This window comes from Lepidochelys kempii, chromosome 1 (assembly GCF_965140285.1).
Source record: "Lepidochelys kempii isolate rLepKem1 chromosome 1, rLepKem1.hap1, whole genome shotgun sequence".
Classification (NCBI taxonomy): Eukaryota; Metazoa; Chordata; order Testudines; family Cheloniidae; genus Lepidochelys; species Lepidochelys kempii.
Window position 1 is genome coordinate 122315756 of NC_136380.1, and position 20227 is coordinate 122335982.

A 20227-nucleotide genomic window follows, 5' to 3' on the forward strand; every position below is an offset into this window, starting at 1 on the left:
CCCCCTCCCCCACCCCAGACCCCACACCCCATACCCATTCTCCCTCCCAGAGCCTGCCCCCTGCACTCCCTCCTACACCCCAACCTCCTGCCCAGCCCAGAGTTCACACCCAAACTCCTTCCCAGAGCCCAACCCCTCACCCCTCTGGCACCCAAACTTCCTCCCAGAGCCTTAGGCAGGTGTGTGTGTGTGTGTGTGTTGGGGGGTGGGGGACTTGGAACTGTTCTGGGCACCACCTTAAATTATACAAACCTGCCACCCCTGCATATGGTGGGAACCCTTTGTTTCAGAGCTTGGTCCGCAGACCGGGTCTGTGAAAAAACACTGATGTCCCAAGATGGAGTCTAGAGAAATGTGGTCACATCATGTCTTTGTAGAATCATAGTAGCCATTACACAGAGGCTGTCTGTAGCATTCTCAGGAAGGTTCCCCAGGTGGGAGATAAGCTTCTGTTTTCCTAAAGGGCCCGTTTCCCAACCACTGTCTAGAATAAAAGCATCTTGTCGAGTGGGTGTTCCCCTGGTGTAACTACATTGGAAATGCAGAGACAGTCAATATTCATAAGTTCAGATACAGAAATGATACATGCCTACAAATAGGATAATCATATTCAGCAAATCACTACCTTTTCAATGTTATTTCACATGACATATCTTGCATAAAATGCACCATAATTATGTCATAATCACCTCATACTAATATCACTGAGAAGAATATGGGGTTCAGGATCACAGCTGGATCAGGTCTATTTTTTCTCTATTACAGAAAGAAGGGGACTCTTGTTTACAATAAATTTAGAACCAAGGATGGGTAATACAGCATTATGAAGTTATAACTGAGTTCTGGAATTCATTACCACAGGAGGCCATTCAGTTAAACACCACAAGAGGAGTTTTGTAAGGGCTGGCTGATTTGATGATAATTTATAACACTTGTAGCACTATACGCTCGCCTAACAACAGCAATCAGTTATCTTGCTTCAGGGTGCAAGGTAATCATTTGTGAATACCAGGAAGGGATTTTTCTTCATGATAGACCCCCACTGTACACTTGGACAGGTGTGCTAGAAGGGTGTCTGCTTTCTTTGCTAGCATCCATTGAGGCTGCTGCAATGGAACAGTAAATGATCCACATGCGTGTGTATTTCAATGAAACAGAAGAAATGTGCTAGGATTCGCAGCACTGTTATTATTTGTATTACAGTAACAATGCCCAGAGGCTGCAGTCAGGACCTGGGTTCCATTGTGCTGTATGGTGAAGGCCTTGTCTGCACTAGAAGGGCTTTGCGGGTATATACCAGTAAAACACTCCTAGAGTAGACATACTATACTCACATAAAAGTGTGTTTGCCCATATAGCTTATTCTAGTTCAGGGAACAAAACAAGTTACACAGGCAAAAGTGCCTTTATGCTTTTACAGTAGGGCTTTGGCTGGCATAGCTATGTTGATAAAAATCACACCCATAACCACCATAGCTATGTCCAGAAAACTTTTAAGGGTACTTTTGGCTGAAGACAGGGTCTCTGCATCAAAGAGTTTAGAATCTCATTTGGGACAACATGAGACGGGGATGGAAGAGGCAATGGGATGGGAATGGGGAGGGTGGACAAGGCTAGCTGGCTTGTACTGTGTAAAGGGTAAGGGGGGAGTAAGGGACTGATTCAACACTGCTTAACTCGTTTTAGGTGACAGTACATGGTCTGGTTTTGAGGGAGTTATGGGAGTGAAGCAAGTCAGTGGTGAATCAGGCCCTGAATTAGTTACAGGAACAAGCTTCACCCAGAAACAGACACTGGAGCCTTTTCTATAGGCGGTATATTACACCAGAGGTGCTGCTGTATAAGATTAAAGTTGCTGCCTCTGATATACTGGACAGAAAACAGAGGAGCTGGTTTCACCATTGTTTGGCGGTGATGCCCAGCTATTTAAATCCTCTTGGGATGTTAGAGAGACAAGGTGCCTGAAGTAATATCTTTTATTGGACCAACTTCTGCTGGTGAAAGAGAGAAGCTTCCTAGCTACAAGGAGCTCTTCTCCAGGTCTGGGAAAGGGTCACAGTGAAATACAAAGTGGAACAAATAGAAGATGTGCTAACGACTTCCACTAAAGGAAGGGGCCACTCAAGGTGAAGTGGGCCGTTGACATACTTGTGCACTATGGACCAAGCAACCACCTTTTGTCTGATTGCAGGTTTTTCTAGAGGGGACCCCGTGAGGACTAGACGATCCATGCCTCAGCTTTAAGAGCTAGGCCTCTTTCAGTCTGTGGCGGGTGGCAGGGCGGGATTCCTTACCAAAACTCCCCATCATTTTAAAAACTATCTCCACCCACTTTTTCCCTGGTGGGCACTTGCCTCCTGCTATTAAACCGCAGCCTTCCAGACAGCTGCTGGAGGGTCCGGCGTTACCCTGGGATCGCTTGCAAATCGCCTCTAACCAGTGCTTCACGTGGCTTGCCCCTAGCCGAAGCTACCAGTGAGCTCAGCTGGAAAAGGAGAACAAAGCCCTCCTCCAGAAGTATTTCTCAGAGCAGCCGCAAGAGGCTCCTGCAGCCACGAAGAATCCTGCAAGTAGCAGCTCTTCCTTGTCACCAGAAGAAGGAGAAACCTCGGGATGGTACACTCCTGCCTGTGAACCCGAGAGAGCCATTCGGCTCTCGGACACATTGCCCTCCCGCCTGGGGCAGAGTGAAATCCATCGGGGTTTCAGTGCCAGCGGCTCCCAAAGACAAACTCTTCAGCCCGCGCTGGAAGTGGGACCCTGGAGCTCCGTGCGACTTGCAAGCAGCGATCCTCTCCTATTGTTAGGGCATTTTTGCCGCTGTATAGTTAGCCGGCCGCCCGCTCGCAGACTGGGACAAACCTACAGGAAGGCAGCCCAGGAAACGCCGCGCCCGCTGGCCGCCTGCGGCTCCCCGGGAGCTGTCCACGCCTCGGGTGCTGAATCTGGGGGTAGCGCTGGGACTCGACAACAGCGAGCAGAGGCTGCTCACGCGCCTACAAAAACAACAACAACAACTCTTGCGAAACGCACCGACACAAATGGAAATCCCCGGAGAGACAGCCCCATATGATCTAACATCCGCCTGTCCTATTCCAGCTGGGACACCAGCTTAGCAAGGTCTCGCGCCAGCTTTTCCCGATTTCACTGCCGTGAATAATTGCACACAATGTTGTGTCCAGCTCCGGTGCAGGTTTTTCTGAGCAGTGTGTCCGCTTTAGCAGGCGTCCTCGGACAGTCTGCTACCATGCAATTTCCTTATGGCCTTAAAGCTGGCGAAAGTGTGGCTGGTATTTCTAAAACCGTTGTTTATATAACGCTTGCCTCTCTTCCCAAATCGCCAGGAACGTTAAGGTCGGGGTTTAAGATGAACTTTAACTTTAGATAATATACTTCCCAATAGGGAAGACAAATACAATGTATATTATATACTACATTGTTGAAGGAAAAGCCAACTTTCACTGAGACCTAAGATAGCAATAGTTCCGTTTACGAACAATGAGTTATGCAAAGGTACTAAATACATTCCTTCAGTAACATGCCTTTATAAATCTACCTTAGTCTGTTTTAAACACCTGAAATATGGTCATTTATCCTAAAAAAAGTTGATAATTGCAGATAACCTTTCAAATGAACATATCGCAAAAGAGGGCTCTTAACATAAATTAACATTTCAAAGCCCTACACGAGGACATAAGCAGTATGGGGAATTTTAGAGCACTGAAAATGAAAATAAAGCTTCCCTTTGAACTTCTGATCCCTCTTGTTTCAAAGAACAGGAAGTTCCATAGTTAGCCTGGATTCCCCTGCTGGCGATATGAGGGAGATACAGATTTGATAACAGGTGATTAATAATAATTTGCATTCAATGTAATTAGATAAAGTCAACACATAAGAACTAATGTATAATAGGACGAATGAAACTATAGGTTCCAGAAATGTGCACCATTGAAAGTTAAGTGCCCAGATCACGGTGAATTTCCTTTAAGTTGTATCATTCCAATAATAAATAACTTCGGGAACAAAATCCTTCTAGTTATCTCTGCAGCTATTTTTAGACTTCACATTACAAGTTATTCTGAGCACAAGATTACACTTTAATATATAACTCTCTTTTTTATTTGGTTTCATTTTTTTTCATTTCATTTTCATTTATGATCACTTAGAAGCCCTCTGGGGGGAAAGGAAGAAATTATGCCTGATTTACTTTCACAACAAAATGAATATATAATGTATTTTTATCAGGATTTCTTGTTTCTATATTTGTGTAATGTAAATCAAATCTTTTGACTGCTTTTGTTCTGTTTCCAAGGGAAGGTGGGTATTATTCGCCTGATACCTGAGAGATGCACAGACCTGAAGTAGTAAATAAAAAATCATGTCCACGATATTTTTTTTAATCGCAGTGTGTTCAGGTCCAAGTTTCAGGTTCAGGTTCACATGCTGTTCAGGTCCAAGCTATTATGCGTGTTGGCTTGAAAACACTTTGGGTCAAACTTGCTTCTGGACACTTATTCCCTATGGCGGAGAATACATTATTTAGACGTACCCATGGCAAACGTATCAGAGACCTGGGGTGTTTACGGTACGTCTGTTGTAATATGCACCACCACCACCTACATCAATGATCTCAGTTCACAGCTCTAAATAGTAACCCAGCCCACCCGGGGCCACAGTTCCCAAGTGCGGGTTGGGCTGGGGGCGGGTACGCCTGTCTGCACCACTAGGCAAAGCAGAGGGTTCCCGTGTTGGCCCCTACCCCGGCATTGTCTCCCAGAGGAGGGCAGATTCCGGCTGCACCGCGCACCCCCCCCCCCCCCCCACACACACGCGCAAACACACCCGCTCCACGTCAAGTTGTGCCGGGGGGGGGGGGGGATCTGAACCTCCCCGCCCCACGCTGGTTTCCATCCTTATAATTATTGCAACTGTCAGAGACCTCCCCGCGTGTGCCAGGAAACCCACAGCAACGGCTCGCCAGGCTGGGCTTGGGTCCCTCCTCGACCGTTGTCCAAACTCGCCGCCGGGGACGCGGCCAGCCCAGCCCCAGCAGCCGCGCCGGGGCTCTGGGGCAGAGCCCAAGCCTGCGGCTGGCGGTCATTTAACTGCCCCAGGGAGGGAGTTCCCTCTCCCTTCTCCCCCCTGCCTATCGGTACGGGAGCCGCGGGTGGGGGAAGGCGGGCTCTGCTGCTTTCGGGCCACGCCGGGGGTACCTGTGGGTCCGGGCCAGGGACCCAGAGGCTGGGGGCTGAGCCACCTCTCGCAGCCCCGCTGCGTCCGGGCTGGAGCGCGCCTGGCTGCGGGGCAGGGCCCGGGCTGAGGGGGGGTCTCCACCGCGGCGCTCCTGCCCCCCCGCCCCGCGCCTGCTGCCCTGGTGGTGCCTGGTCTCGCTCGCTGCTCCCCGCCGAAGGTGCCTGGCTAAAACACCTCTGACAAGCAGGAGGGGCCGCTACCTTATTCCAGCCCAGTGACTGCCAGCGAGGGGAAGTGCTGGAGCTCCCCAGCACCTGCCCGCCCCTGGAGCTGGCTTTGCACTGGGAGCTGGGAGAGTCTCCTTGGGTGTGTGGCTTTGGGTTTTTGGAGCAGTGCAAAGGGGATAGTCACACACACACACACACACACACACACACTCCCTCCCCCAAGCTAGAGCTGGGAATACAACAGGAGAGCGAGAGAATCCGAGCGGTAGCCCATCGCCTCATTATTTTGCGTGTGAAAGTCCGGCATCATTTATTCCGTCCTGCTGCACCTGGTACCTGCTCGGATCATGTCAGCGAAGCTTCTGGTGCTTTTCTTCCTCCTGGCAGTGTTTCAAGCCTGGTAAGTCTGCGCTGTGCAGCCCCTTCCCGTGTTTCCTCCCAGATGCTTCCATATAATGTGTCTTGCTCATGCTGAAATATCATACGCACAGTTGGGAAAATACTTAGTCACAGGAGGCTATTCCCCCCCCCACCCTTTCTTTTGCCCCCGTTTTCCTCTGCACTATTTGTATTCTGCCTGCTCTGTAGTGTAGCTAAACTAGCTAGTTGCTATCAGCCCCCACCATCCCTCCATTCACTGTCAAAGCCGTCACCTCGGACAGGTTTTTGTACTCAGGATTGTAATATAAGGCTAGAGAAACGGAGATCCTTAGGCTTCTGCCAGGGAGTTGTATAAAATCTCTCCGCTTCACCTGGGTCTGCGAAAAGTTTCCCCATTACTTCGCTTGTTCTGGAATTAGCCGAGCCCCGAGGGTTGCCAACTGGATTCTCTCTGCAGCTGTACCCACTTAATAGGCATGGCGCGGTTCTTTTATGTACTATGCAGCGTGTGGCTTGGTCAAGAGTATCATTCAATCGGGGGTTTAGTCTTCAAAGTACCTGCCTCAAGGATTCAAGAAAGCCAAGGAAAGCAGGAGAGGGAAGGACGGGATGCTCTGGCCGGAGGCAGGTGAGCTCTGCCTAGGAAAAGGTAACTCAGACAAGCCAACGACCAAGTCACCAAAAGGCAAGCTTCACTAGTTCTGTCCCTGCAACGGATGCAAACAGGTCCTCTGAATTTCTTGCGATGGTGATTTTTTCGGCAAGATCAAAGCGGTTTTTATTGCCTAAATTTCTCCTCTGAGGTTATCCACGGGGAGGCTTTCCGTTGATAATAGTATGAAGGGGTTATGATAATACCTTAATAATCACACAACCATCCACTGGGGAAACGTCACTATGGAAATGTCATCCTGGCCCTCCGGAGATTGTGCACTTTGTAAGTCTGCCCCTCCTTAGTCTGCTGGGAGCTGATCTCCAGCAGACCCTTCCTCACAGGAACACCCCTTGTTCACTTGAGTTCTCAAATGAATTGGAGAACTGCAGGAGCAAGAGTTACTCAGGTGAGCAAGTGTTGCAGAATCGGGCTCTCCAAGGAAAGTTCAGGGCACTTAACCACTCCCAGGATCAAGCCCTTAGTGACAGAAACTCCCTCTTGGTAGATTATTATTAATCTGTAATATTTAGTGCAACACTTGAAAACGTAGGTGATTGGCCAGTTCTTACAACAGAGACCAAAGGTTGAGACCTAAGAGGAGAAAAACGGACATGAAGAACTCTTCAGAAAACTCTGATGAGGAGAGCTGGGGTAAATACCCTGTCATTGACACGGCAGGGCTGGTGTCTGCACCGCGCATACTCTCAGTTTCAACTCCAACGTCCAGCCCAGCATTTCTCGCTGGCGAACTTTCTGGCAGACCCTTACGTCTCCCATGGACCGGCTGCTGGGAATGCTGCCAGCATCTCCCCTGAACACAGCACACTGAAGTGAAAAGGCGCAGACACACTGGGAGTTAACTTGCTCGCTTTCTCTCCCACGCACGCACACACTCAATCTCGTTCATAGTCATTTCCAACCTGAAATGCCGAATTCCTGATTACGTGGACATTCAGACTTTTTCTCTGTAAACCAAACCCTGGGGAGAGAGAGTGCTTCTCAAACCCCTTCTCCGCTCACCTCACTCATTCCCCGCAGACACAATTTTTCCTCCAACCTCCCCCACCCCAGCCCATGGTTACCTCATTGTTTATTACTGTCAGCTCTTCAGAGCAGATGGCAAGATCTAGAAACTGAGGCTCCAGGCAACTTTTACCCGTTAAAGAAAATGCCTTCCTATAGCATTTCAAGCTTCCTTCTCTGTTGTGTTTTTCTTGGGGAGTGCACCACGGTGTGGTTTGGTTTGCTCCTCTCACAGTAAACCCCCCCCCCCCCAAAAAAAAGCGAGTGTTACATAATAAGAACTTGGAGGGGCGACAGCTCTGCTTTCTATTTCTCAACATAGGAAGAAAACAGCCCCTCTTTTCCTGTGGCTGTTGGAAAGTCTTGGAATATGGTTGTCTCTCTTGGGAGTGGGGACTAAGCAGTTTAGCTATGACAGTGCATCCTAAATACTTAGTAGGAGCCTATTGGTTTAGGAGCACATACATAAAGGTAATAAAAGTGCCTGTAAATATATACATAATGCACATCACTGTAGTTAGCATGAATTACTCTGAAAATTTAGGTACCTCTCCCAACCTCCAGTTGCAATCAAGCATCTAGAAGAAAACATAAACCTCCAGGATATAGCTTTCCGGGAAACTATTTACTGGAGGAAGAAGATTTAAAATATCTGGCAAGTGTTAGATTATTGTTGATTATGAGTTTTAAAGAAGCTAATATCTAAAATGTGAACCACGATACAAAATCAATGTGCTAGAATGAACATGGCCCTCATTTACACCCGTGCAACCTGATTCCGTTAATGGAATGGCAAGGGTACAGCTCAGGACAGAATTTGCCAAAAGGCCTGGTTTTCATTCATAATTCACCCAACAATGCAGATCATTAATTGCTGGACCCAAGAAATGTGTATCTAAAAATAGTGCATGTTTGAGAATCATTCTGAAAATGTTGCATTACAAATATTTGGCTTATCAGGAGTCTGAAAGAAAAAAAAACACCTTAGATTGAGTGACCGCAATGAGCAAGAGGAGCTGAAAGTTATAGCTTGTGCCCCAGGAAATAAAGTTTCATTATTTAAAATGCTTCCCTCTCCCACATTTAGTTCTATATCTTTCAGGCTTCATCCTACAAGTGTTCCACACACAGAACTCCCAGTAGCTCCATTTAGAAATAATTCTATATAGGCTTCACTTGAACAGGGAAAAAACTGCTCCCCCCCCAAAAAAAAACCCCTTTATATATGGTATATTCTTTGAAGGATTCGGAGACTGGTACCCTGAATAAAATCTTTATTCACTATGATAATTGTGGATGTTTTTCTATTTATACATGGTGCCCATCACAGACAATAAAAATAATAATCCACACCCCTCCCAAAGTACTCCTGAACCCACCAAAGAAGAAATACAAATAAATTCTAGACCTAATTCAACTCATCCCTTCATAAAAAGCCTGAGCAAAGAGTTTAGACTTGCAATGTGCCCCAGAAGATCAAGGAATTGGTACTGAAGGAATGGGAGAAAGCAAGTTTAAGAGTCTATAGCCTTGTCTATATTTGGGGCTTGCACTGATGCGGCTTTACAGATAGCTCTAATCTGGGCAAATCTCTAATGTACATATGGCCTATGCATCTGATTCTCCACTGCTTTGCACCTTGCGTAGTCCTTCACACTTTGCAAAATGGGAGTAAAATTACACCAAATCAGAATGGCATATGCAAAGTAGAAGGCTATGGAGAATCAGGCCCAAAGTTTCACCACTGAGATCATCCTTCTTCCAGCTGCATATATGAAAATCTCATGACAGTCTGTGTCCCAGATGTTCTCAAATGTGATGGATAAAGTAGATGCGGTCTCTAAGATATTGAAACCCAAACCATAAGACTTTAGAGATTCAAGTCAACATTTTGCATTGCACTAAGAAAGCAACTGGTAGGACAGATGAAAATGGATTCCCATGTGTGAAAACAGTACTGTATGTTCAGCCACATTCTGTGCTAGCCATGGGTGCTGGAATAATTTTTATAGTGGGGGTTCTGAGAGCCATTAAACCAAACTGTAAACTCTGTATATAATGGAAACCACTTCAAGCCAGGGGGTGCAGCTGCACCTCCCGCACTCTTAGTTCCAGCACCACTGGCACTAGTTAAAGTTTCTGGACAATTATTAGTTGTCAACTTATTTTAATGCTTTAGTCACGTAACAAAGATAATCTACCTCTTGTAGAAAGAGGAATCTTAGCTCCTGAAATGCCCAAAGTAGAGAACTATAAAAACAGAATGGCTTGGACTCTGAGATTCAAAGAGACTTATGCAACATATTTATGTACTTGTGATAATTCATATTACATTCAAGAAGTATCTTCTTAATTCTAACCCTTGTAATGCATTAAGTTCTGAAATTAAAAAAAAACATTGATAGCATAATAATTTATTAATAGAATGAAATGATCAGGAAGTATTAAAAGAGCTGAATTTTTAATATTCTTATTAGCCTGCTGTGCAAGAGATGAATCAGCTGTGTTGAAGGAGTCAGTATAATACTACAGGATGTTTACCCACCTTAGAATTCTGTTACCAGTTACCCAGTCACCAGTGAGTTACCAGTTACCTATCAGTTAATCTGCTGATTTTTCAAAAAAAGTGATCTAGTCTGCTCCCTGCATTAATCCACAGATTGAAGTTCCTGTGAGAAATCAGTGGTGTGAGATGGATTATATAATTATTTTCAGTTCGTGCCCCTTACAAGGTCTCTTTCACTTCTGGGAATAAATGCCTCCTTTAACAAAATACTTCTAAAACTAGATAGCTGAAACAGAATAAAGAACCCAAACTTCTTGAGTGCCTGTTGAGATTTAGTTAATGTAAATTCAGATTTTATTTATGTAACATAACATTTTATTTTTGTATTGCAGTTCCAGAAAGGTTGAAGAGGATGAATATGAAGATGTAACAGGCAACCAGAAATGGGTATTAGCTCCAAAAACTCAAGACACAGATGCGACTCTCATATTAAACAAGTTGCTGAGGGAATATGACAAAAAGCTACGGCCAGACATTGGAAGTGAGTCCTCTGTTTCTTTCTGTAGAAAAGATACACCAATATCTAGATAGAAATATTTTGTGTTTCTATTAATGATGGGCTTGATTTCCAAAGATAAGATTTGGATCCAAACTTTGACGAAGTTCAGGAATGTTCAGGTCCAGGCTTTTGGTTCAGGCTCAGTTCTAATGTAGGTATTCAATCCTAGCATTTTATAGCAATTTACAAATACTAATTCTCACAGCACCCTTTGGAGGAAGCTTAACATGATTAGAGCTGTTTTACAGAGGGGAAGTTTGGTGGACAGAAATATTAAATGGCTTGTCCAGGATTATATGACTGGTCATTGGCAGAGTCAGGAATATATTTATTTCCATTTGAGTACACAAGACAAAAAAGCTCTCTGTGTATCCTGACAAATGATTAAAACAGCAGTCCGCAAAACCAACAAAAACAGCAACAGAAGCCCAGCGGACTCAGATCCAGCCCCCTTCCAACAGTGCTGTATAACTAAATAAGTTCCCTTGCCAAGGGGCCTCCTGCAGCTCAGAAGGAGGGGGCTGGATTTGCCTCCGAGAAGATGAAAGGGCAACTTGTGGGGGGTTTCCTAAATCTTCCAATCAGAAACCAGGGGAAATGTCTCCCGGGTGGTCAGATGGAATGTGGGAGTCTAGTGGCAATATGGATATGTGATGGGAATTGGATTAGATAAGAACCAACAGATATCTTTCTATAATCAATTCTTTTGACTCATTTGCCTGTATACAGCAAGACTTTTTTCTTCCATAACAATATCATATATATATATATATAGTTCTAGCTCCCATTTTACCATCCCTTATGGTTATGCACACTTTGAGAGAGAAAGAGAGATAAAGAGTCAATTTATCTTTTTAATTTCCCTCCCCTCATGTATAGGTAGAGGAACAAAAACGGTGAGGGAATTAACCTAAAATGCCCAACGGTGCATGCTCTACTATTGATAGATTTTTACAGAGAAATCAGGGAGATAATCTTTACCCCTGAGTTCAAACAGAAATGCAGTGACAGCAAGTATATTTAATGTACCCTCTAGAAGTTCTCTGTTTTGGTCAGTTTAGAGATGAGTAGGAGCTCCCTGTGCTCAGTCCTTATTGTAATAACAAGTGCCAACCAGCTAGGCACTAGTACAATTCTAATAAAATCTATCCCATACTACTAAAACATCTCTACATAGGGTTCTTTAATTAGTAATTACAGTGATATTTCCATCATGTTGGAAAAGAGCATAACTGATAGAAGTTTGTGCTTGTACTGTACAGCAACAGTTCATCTTCCCATCTCCCTAATTTGCTAGACTGGTTTCAGCAAATCTTTAATACCCGATGGAATCATGTTCTTCCGAGCTGCAGCAGGAACAAGTTTCCCAGCCATCAGTAACATCAAGAAATGTTGGGACTGATAGTTCAGTTTGCTTTCTACAACCTGTCCTCAGATCACTAACTTTGGAGATAAATCATTTCTCCGACACAGACCCGAATGAACAGGATAAACGATGATATGCTTCTGGGGGGGTGAGATAATAATTCAGAACCGGGGAGTGAGCCTCCATAAGATTAGTAGTGGTCATTTATTTTCTCCAACACTGAAAAGGTCATTTATTGCCTAAATAATTCCCATTATCTCTCCCCCTAAACAGTCACAAATCTTGTTTTCGATAAAGTAGTTGCATTACACAGCATGGGATAAAGCATTTACAGTTCTGGATTCTGTCAATTGAGTTTATGTATTGGGTTCTCATAATTTCAGTCCTGCAACGAAGTACTCCCTGACCATTAATTAACTTACCCTCCCACCAGCCCTGTGATGAAGGACAAGTAATATTGCTATTTTACAGATGAGGCACTTGCCCAAGGTCAAACAAGAAGCCTGAGGGAGGATCAGATATTGAACCCAAGCCTCTGCATCCCAGGCCAGTACTGCAATATCACCCCTTCCTCTCCCATAGAGCACAGTCATGGGTGGCTTTACTAAGCCAGAGCATACAAAGCTCCTAATGTCAAAGTGTGTGAACTAAGGAAAAGAGCTAAGCTAAATTTTCTCTTAAGAGCTTCCAAAGATAAACATTTTGCTTGAGATAGATAAATGTAGTATATTAATCCTCCTACCTTAACTGTGGTATCTGTCTCATAAAGGCATCAGGGGGTAAAATGCATTAGACATCATGGGGCATAAAAGAGAAAGCACACAGTTTGGAATATTAAGAAAAAATTGGAGTTACATAAGATACTGACAGGTTTCAGAGTAACAGCCGTGTTAGTCTGTATTCGCAAAAAGAAAGGAGGACTTGTGGCACCTTAGAGACGAACCAATTTATTTGAGCATAAGCTTTCGTGAGCTACAGCTCACTTCATCGGATGCATACTGTGGAAACTGCAGAAGACATTATATACACAGAGACCGATGAAGTGAGCTGTAGCTCATGAAAGCTTATGCTCAAATAAATTGGTTAGTCTCTAAGGTGCCACAAGTACTCCTTTTCTTTTTTTGATAAGATACTGAATATACCACTGGGTCGAATACAATGTTCAGTATCCAAGCGGAAGTTAAACTGACGATAGACACAGAGTTAAATCTGTACTGGGGTACAACAGACTACTCATCAGGGGCTTTTCATTTGTTCAACATTTCCTATGTTTAATGGAGCAGTGGCTACTCACCATTCTATGCAACTTTGCTCTCTACTTGGTTATTCCAGTTCTTTACACCAACGTCAAGATTTTTGATAATAGAGCCCTAAAATTAGGCTCTTTAATAGGTGGTCTGATTGTCAAAAGTGCTAAGTACCCAATAGCTCCCAGGGAAGTTAATGGGAGCTGCTGGTGGTCTGAATTTCAAAAGTGCCAGACAATGTCTTCAGGGACCTATTTAGGTGGACTTTGGCACCTAAACTTGGGCACCCATATTTGAAATTCTCATTCCAAAAGCAGAGGGAGAAGAGGATTGTAAGTGGAAGAAGGTTATGTGTGTGTGATTGGCCCAGCATAAAGCTCATACAGTGAAATGATCTATGGTCTTATACTCTGCCCATGGGCTCTGAGTTCCCACATGACATATTTCAAGTGTTTTAATACTCAAACTGTCACATTGCATCCCAGCCAGGAATAACGCCCTTATTAAGTGACCTGCAGGGGATCTAAATGCACAGGAGGCTAACACTGCTGGAAAATATGGCAAAGTCACTATCTTTCCAAACCCACCCTCAGAGCTGTGAGACAGGACAACATGTCTGCAGGCACTGGATCTAGGTGAGGGGAAGTGTCTGACGCAGGCATTAGGCAGAGGTGCTACAGGGCATCACCTCTCTGATGCTTTTACAGGAGGTATCTAAATCAAAGGTACCACTTGGGACTTCATAATAAAAGCAATACTGTACTAGTGGTACATCTGACCCTAGTCTCCTATTGCTGCACACTTGGGAGAGGTTTAAGCATCACAGCTTCCAAAGGTTTGGGTTTTAACTGTTGTATTTGGCAGTTTTCCCATTATGTCAGAGCGAAAATTATTTTCTGAATAGAAAAAAAGAACACATCCTAAATTAACAGTTTATAGCAGAGGACTGATAAAAATGTCTAGCATCTGGGCCACACACTTACTCCTAGCCACAGTCATGGGACTAACAATACCTGCTCTGGGGCAAGTTATTGGTGCAAACAGTATCAAGCTTAAGGAGCAGGATGCCTTGGCTCTTACCTGGAAAGTGCCTCCACCGTGCTTTGAAGCCTCTCCCATAGCCGGCTGCTCAAGGGCCTGCTCCAAATCCCACTAAAATCAAAGGAAAACCTCCCATTTACTGCAGTGGGGTTTGCATCAAGCCCTAACGGCTAGAGTCACAAAGGGACTTAGGCACTACAATGCTTGGTATCCCTTGGTATCCTGCTGCCTAGTGGAATTCCCAGTCCCAAGCTCGGTAGCCAGGTTCCCCAGGCATTGTGTGGGGAGAGCTGGGCCTCTAAAAATGGAATTCACTGAAGCCAGCAAGCTGATTTCTGCCATTAGGCACTCACAGACTAAATCCTGAGGCTGCTGAGTTGCTTGGCACCCCAGTTCATGCCTAAGCCCTGGTAGGATTGTCAAACTAGGCATTTCCCCATCTACCTTGCTTGCAGGGCTTGAGTCAATAGGCAGATTCTGAGCATACCTAATCCTCACAAAGAATGATAGGGGATGAGAAGTTTGGGGGCTGGCTGGCATGTGTGTCCCACCATTATACCCAATATTCAGGGCACTTACCTGGGATGTGGGAGATCAAGTGCAAAGCCCTAAACTGCCTCATGTGGACCCTCCATCTCCCAGGCAGGTGCCCTAACCACCAGGCTATGATATAGTTCGGGGGGGCTCCCAGTCCCTCCTCTTGAAGCTGTTCCACTCTCACTGTTCATTAATGCAGGGACTTGACACTGACTCACCCCCATCCTAGTGCCCTCACCTCGGCACTATTGGTTATAATGGATGGTGGCTCTCTTAACAAGAAAGGGCTGATTTGGCTCAGGTGCCTAACTCCAGGAGAGGGTTCACATCTGTGAATCCTGATCAGAGACTGGTACCTCCTTCTGGCCTGTTGGTTAGTTCCCTAAATCCCTTGGGGAATCTGGGCCGTAAGCACCACCTCTTCCTTAGCATTTCATTCCTGGCTAGCTTAGGTGGCTCCCTGCTCAGCATTCTGACATCCCTTTCTTAGCATCTAACTCTTCCCAGACAATGCATAGGGAGCCTAGGTGTCTAACTCAGGGCTGTCAATTCCATGCATAGGAGTTAGGCATTGCCACACTGAGCACTGCAACACTTAAATCCCCTTTGAGACTCTAGCCCAAGTGCATATCTGGTTATGGAGTAAGGTCAGACCTTACCAGAGGAACAGGATTTTCCCCAACATACAGGATTAAGCTCTGACATTTAGTTGGAGTATAAATATTGGCCCTAATATGAGTTAACTTCATATTTGTTTATCTAACATCAAGTGAAATAACTGACAAAGCAATAGGCCACTGAGTGAGATTTACAATAATGCAGCCTGAAATCCAGACAGCCTAAACCTCACTTATACCCCATTAATTGGTCACATTTTGTCATTCCCATAGAGGTTTTTAATCAAACAATACTAACTTGCCTACTAATATAGCTAATATTTTTAAACACCAAAGAAACTCAGTAGCACATGACAAAAGATATGCCCTTTGAAATTAGTTTATTTTAATGTCACTTTATTTCCCAACCATCTTCTGTCCAGTTTAGTCCATGACTGGTTTTCAATTTTTAGAAGGGTCTGGAAAAATGAAAGAAAAGGAGTACTTGTGGCACCTTAGAAACTAACACATTTATTTGAGCATAAGCTTTCGTGAGCTCACTTCATCGGATGCATCTCTAAGATGCCACAAGTCCTCCTTTTCTTTTTGCGAATACAGACTAACACGGGTGCTACTCTGAAACCTGGAAAAATGAAGCTAGTTTTATTATATTGTTTAGATCTCATTTTTACATGTAAAAAGTTCATCTTGGACACACATGCAGAGATCAGAGAAGGCTTCATTGCTTCAGAAGTACAATTTGTTACACCTTACAGGGAGAGTCACTGTGTTCTCTGAAGTAATTTTATATCTAGAAGATAACATGCTGTCTGCTTCTTTTATGGTTGGTGAAAGTCATACAAGGGAGAAACTTCACATAATAGGACTTGCTCAGTATGCAGTGGGGCATGTAGTGCTCCTCCCCAACCACAGGAAGTCTGTGTGGGCAGGAGGAGAGAGTGAGGGGCAAAGGAAGGATGAGAATAAGAGATAAGAGGAAAGGGATGTGAGAGGACAAAAGAGAGAAGGTAAGGACAAAAAAAAGAGAAACTGTGGATGTTGCAAGAAAGAGAGGAGATTGAGAATGGTGTGAGGGGAACAGGGGCAGACAGAAGAGAAGATAGTAGAGAGAGCACCTCCAAGTGAGAAAGGAGGGTAGGGGGAGGAGCATCTCATCACCTCTCCAAATTTACAACATAGAGGTGTTCCATAACATTTGACAGTAACATTCGCTCAAACTGTGTATGTTTTTAACATTGACCCACAGAAAGGTCCCCGATGCACCCAGACTTGTGGCTTAAAAAAGCAAATTGAGCCTCTTGCTATGAGATCTCTTTCCTCTCTCGAGAGCCCTTAGCCTCCCATCCATTTCTAACACTGCAGTAATGACTATCTAGTGCTACCTGCCAGGGCGATGTAGCTGGACCCTCATGAGGGCCTATGCATCTTCCATTCTTCCCCCTCACCTGAGGCCACTGTACATTTATAAGAGTTGTATGTGATTCTTTTCACGTCTACTTCTTCACCACTGCTGATGAGACCACAGGTTTCTCATGATTACTTTGATGTCATCTCGAGTACCTGGTGTTTCTATAGCCTGAAAAATAATATTACCTCTCTTGACTTGAGCAGTTAACCAATACATGGGGTCCTACAGGTTGTTTCTCTTAGGAGGAGAAGTTGATGCTGGAGTCAGGTATTTCTTTGATACAACCCTGTTTATTTACAAAGAATGTACATTGAACAAAGCAGAAATCAAACATCAGAAGACAGTCTCTTTGCTTATAATTCCAAGCCTCTTTCAGACCAGCACTCTACCCCAAAAGGTCTCCCTCGCTAGGGTTTTTCTCAGGCCTACACTCCCAGTGGTTGTCCTGATGTCACCTTGGCTTTCTGCTGCTTCTCTGTCAGCTTCTCTGGTGCATCTCTTCTCACACAAAGCTCCACCAAAAACAAAACACATTCTTCCCACAGTGAAACCCCTCTCCACACATAGCTCAGATGTGGCCTGTAGTTTGGGTAGTAGCTCTTCTTGTTTCAGTTCTCTCATTCCATAAATGAGCTTAATGGTTTTGTATATTTTGCATGGATGAAGGGTTGCAGTTACATCCACCAGCTTCAAGGAGATTTCACTCAAATCCCAGGACAGCAATAACATCAGCGGGAGTGTTAAGTGTGCTACTGTGTACAGCAAAAATCTTTGAATTTGTAGATGGAACAGAAACCACGGAGGACTGATGATATGGCACCCCCAAATTATAAGGATGTCCAAATGTTCTGTGGTCTGCTTGAATCTTCTTTGGGGCAGAGGGGAACCCTGTCTGGGAAACAGCTTGAAGAGAGATGGGGAGAATGGTCAGTAGGAATGGAGGGAGAGGAGATCTAGGATAAAAAACCCAAGCATTTACACCTGTGAAGAGCAAATCTATAACACTATTCTGGGTTTCTATGACACCACACAAGCTCCCTGAACTCTTGTTTCGCCTTTTGTCTCAGGTCAGAAAAAAATCTTCAACAGCATTATTGGTTCTTTAATGCTCATACACTCAAGTTATTCTACATATGGGCCAATGATTTCTGTCAACAAAGCTTCTTACAAATTTAAGAAGCTTATAGAACTATTAGCATACACCCCTATAACTATTAGCAGACAACCTTCATAAAACCCAATGGACTTCAGTGGGCCACTGTGCAGGCACAATTCTGTGCACATGCCGTCAATTGCAGGATGGGAGTCTTATGTCCTAAGCCAGCAAACACTTGTGCTCATGCTTAACTTTCTTCAAGTCAGTTGAGCTGCCCACGTGAGTAAAGGTAACCACATGCAAAAGAAATACATAAACAATAAGACCTAGCTCTTATGTACGCATTTGCAGGACTGGAGCCTTATTCATGGCTCCTGTCCAGAGATAAACCTTTCTTAGAAGAACTAAGGGGCTCAAATCCCTCCACTCTGAAATGGAGATTAGAACATATCTCCTCATTACATTAGTGAGCAAGATTGCCCATTCCGCACTCAGTCTGGGCTGTAAAGTGGGCATGTAATTTTTCTGTTATTTTGAAGTATGAATGAAGACACTGAATGGATTTTTCCCCTAAATGTTTCCCTCTCTTTAAAAAAAATGTAATGCAAGGAAAATGAATTACATGTTTTACAAACTATCAAATGACAATTACTGCTATACATAACAGGAATCAGATCTGCCCAAATGGGAGGAAATAGAAGACCTAACAGACACAGACTGTCTGTAAGAATCTCTCTGATTGGTGACAATGGGTAGGCACTTCTCTATGAGCCTAGCACTTTCACCAGAGGAAAAACAGATCTGAGCAGAAAAGAAGGGCTTGCAAGATGGGAGTTGTTTTCTGGCATGTATTAAACAGTTGTTGTTGTTTTAAATTACAATATTGTTTATATGTTAATTTGAGGGATTTTTTATGGGGCCTTCCTTCTTCTGTAAAGGAGACACTAGCAGAGAGGAAAGCCCTGATCCTGCAGTCAGGTGTAAGCCCTGTGGCCAATAGGATACTCTGTGAGCTCTAGGGTCCGTATGTGTGGATTCACATGCAGGACTTGGTAGACATTTATCCACATGCTTAACTTCTATTCACCTTCTTAAAGTTTATTTGTTTAAAACTCTAAAGCTGACAGGAGACTTATACAAAATAAGAGATTATGATTATCCTGTTGAAGGAATTACCTAACAGATAATCAGGATAAATAGCAGCCTGATGTTTACTACTAGACCCAGGCTTCTCACTACTCATGTAGCTCCCAGCACGCCTATGCAAGACAAGACATCCTTGTTTTTTCAAATCAGCCTTCTTTATAGACAGCCCATTATCCACCACCCACCCAAGTGTAGTAAAGCCTTCTTCTTCATTCATTCATTTAGAAGTAAGCTATATGTGATGCAAGAACTAGAAGTGTTCACATTTTTCATGCAAACCTCTTTTTGGCAAAATGGCAGAATGGCTTTTTCGTCAAAATGGAAATTTCTATGGGAAATATTTATAGTTTAAAAAAAATCAGGTTTTTGTAAATGAAATCTTATTGTCATCATTTTTTCTTTTTGTGGGAACCAAACAAAAACCAGGAATTCACAAAGCCTGTAACATGTGCCTACACTCCCTATACAATTAATGGGCAGGGAGAGGGACCTAAGAATGGGATTCACAGAAGCCGGCACATAAGGTGGCTCTTCACCTTAAGTATCCAATAGGAGATGCCAAGGCAAGCAGGGTGCCCTAAGCTCAGATTGTTCAGCACCTACGTCCAGGCTGGAGGGAGGCACCTCCCTCTTCTTGGGAGTCTCAGCTGCAAACACTCTCTTGGCCTATGCTTGTTGTTGTTAGCCCTCCCACATAACTTTTAGCCTAGTGCTTAGGGTACTCACTGGGGATGTGAGAGATCCCCAGTGCAACTCCCCCCTCCACCTCAGGAAGAGAAGAGATTTGAACATGGATCTAAGACCTCTCACTTGAGTGCCCTAACCGCTGGGATATAGAATGGGGCAAGGGGCTCCCTCCATCTCTCCTGTTGAAACCATTCCATTGTGGATAAATAATAAGAGTCCTTAAGATAGCCAATGGGAAATGCTGTCCAGAGAGGTGTGTACTAAGCCCTGCCCCTCTCTGAGTTCAGCACCTAAGTCCAGGCTGCAAAGAGGCACCTATTTCTGCTAGCAAGTCATGAATTGGGGGGAACATAAGTATTTGGTTCCCTCCCCTAAATCATGTTTGCAGCCCAAAAGAATACAGCTGGGAGAAGACTCCCCCCTTATAACCTGTTGCCGAGTGCAGAGGTCCTCAAACGTCATTGCACCATGACCCCCTTGTGACAACAAAAATTACTACACAACTCCAAGAGGGGAGACTGAAGCCTGAGCCTATCTG

At 44.4% G+C, this 20227-nt stretch overlaps 1 protein-coding gene across 1 annotated transcript in view; it reads left to right on the top strand.

The window, feature by feature from the left end:
* The first annotated feature begins 5653 nt into the window (after positions 1-5653).
* Positions 5654-20227, top strand: part of GABRG3 (gamma-aminobutyric acid type A receptor subunit gamma3) — a 529026-nt gene continuing 514452 nt past the window's right edge. Inside the window, exons 1-2 of the mRNA XM_073353127.1 lie at positions 5654-5820; positions 10378-10526. Coding sequence (XP_073209228.1) covers positions 5768-5820; positions 10378-10526 — 202 coding nt within the window. The 5' untranslated portion in view covers positions 5654-5767. The remainder of the gene's footprint in view (positions 5821-10377; positions 10527-20227) is intronic.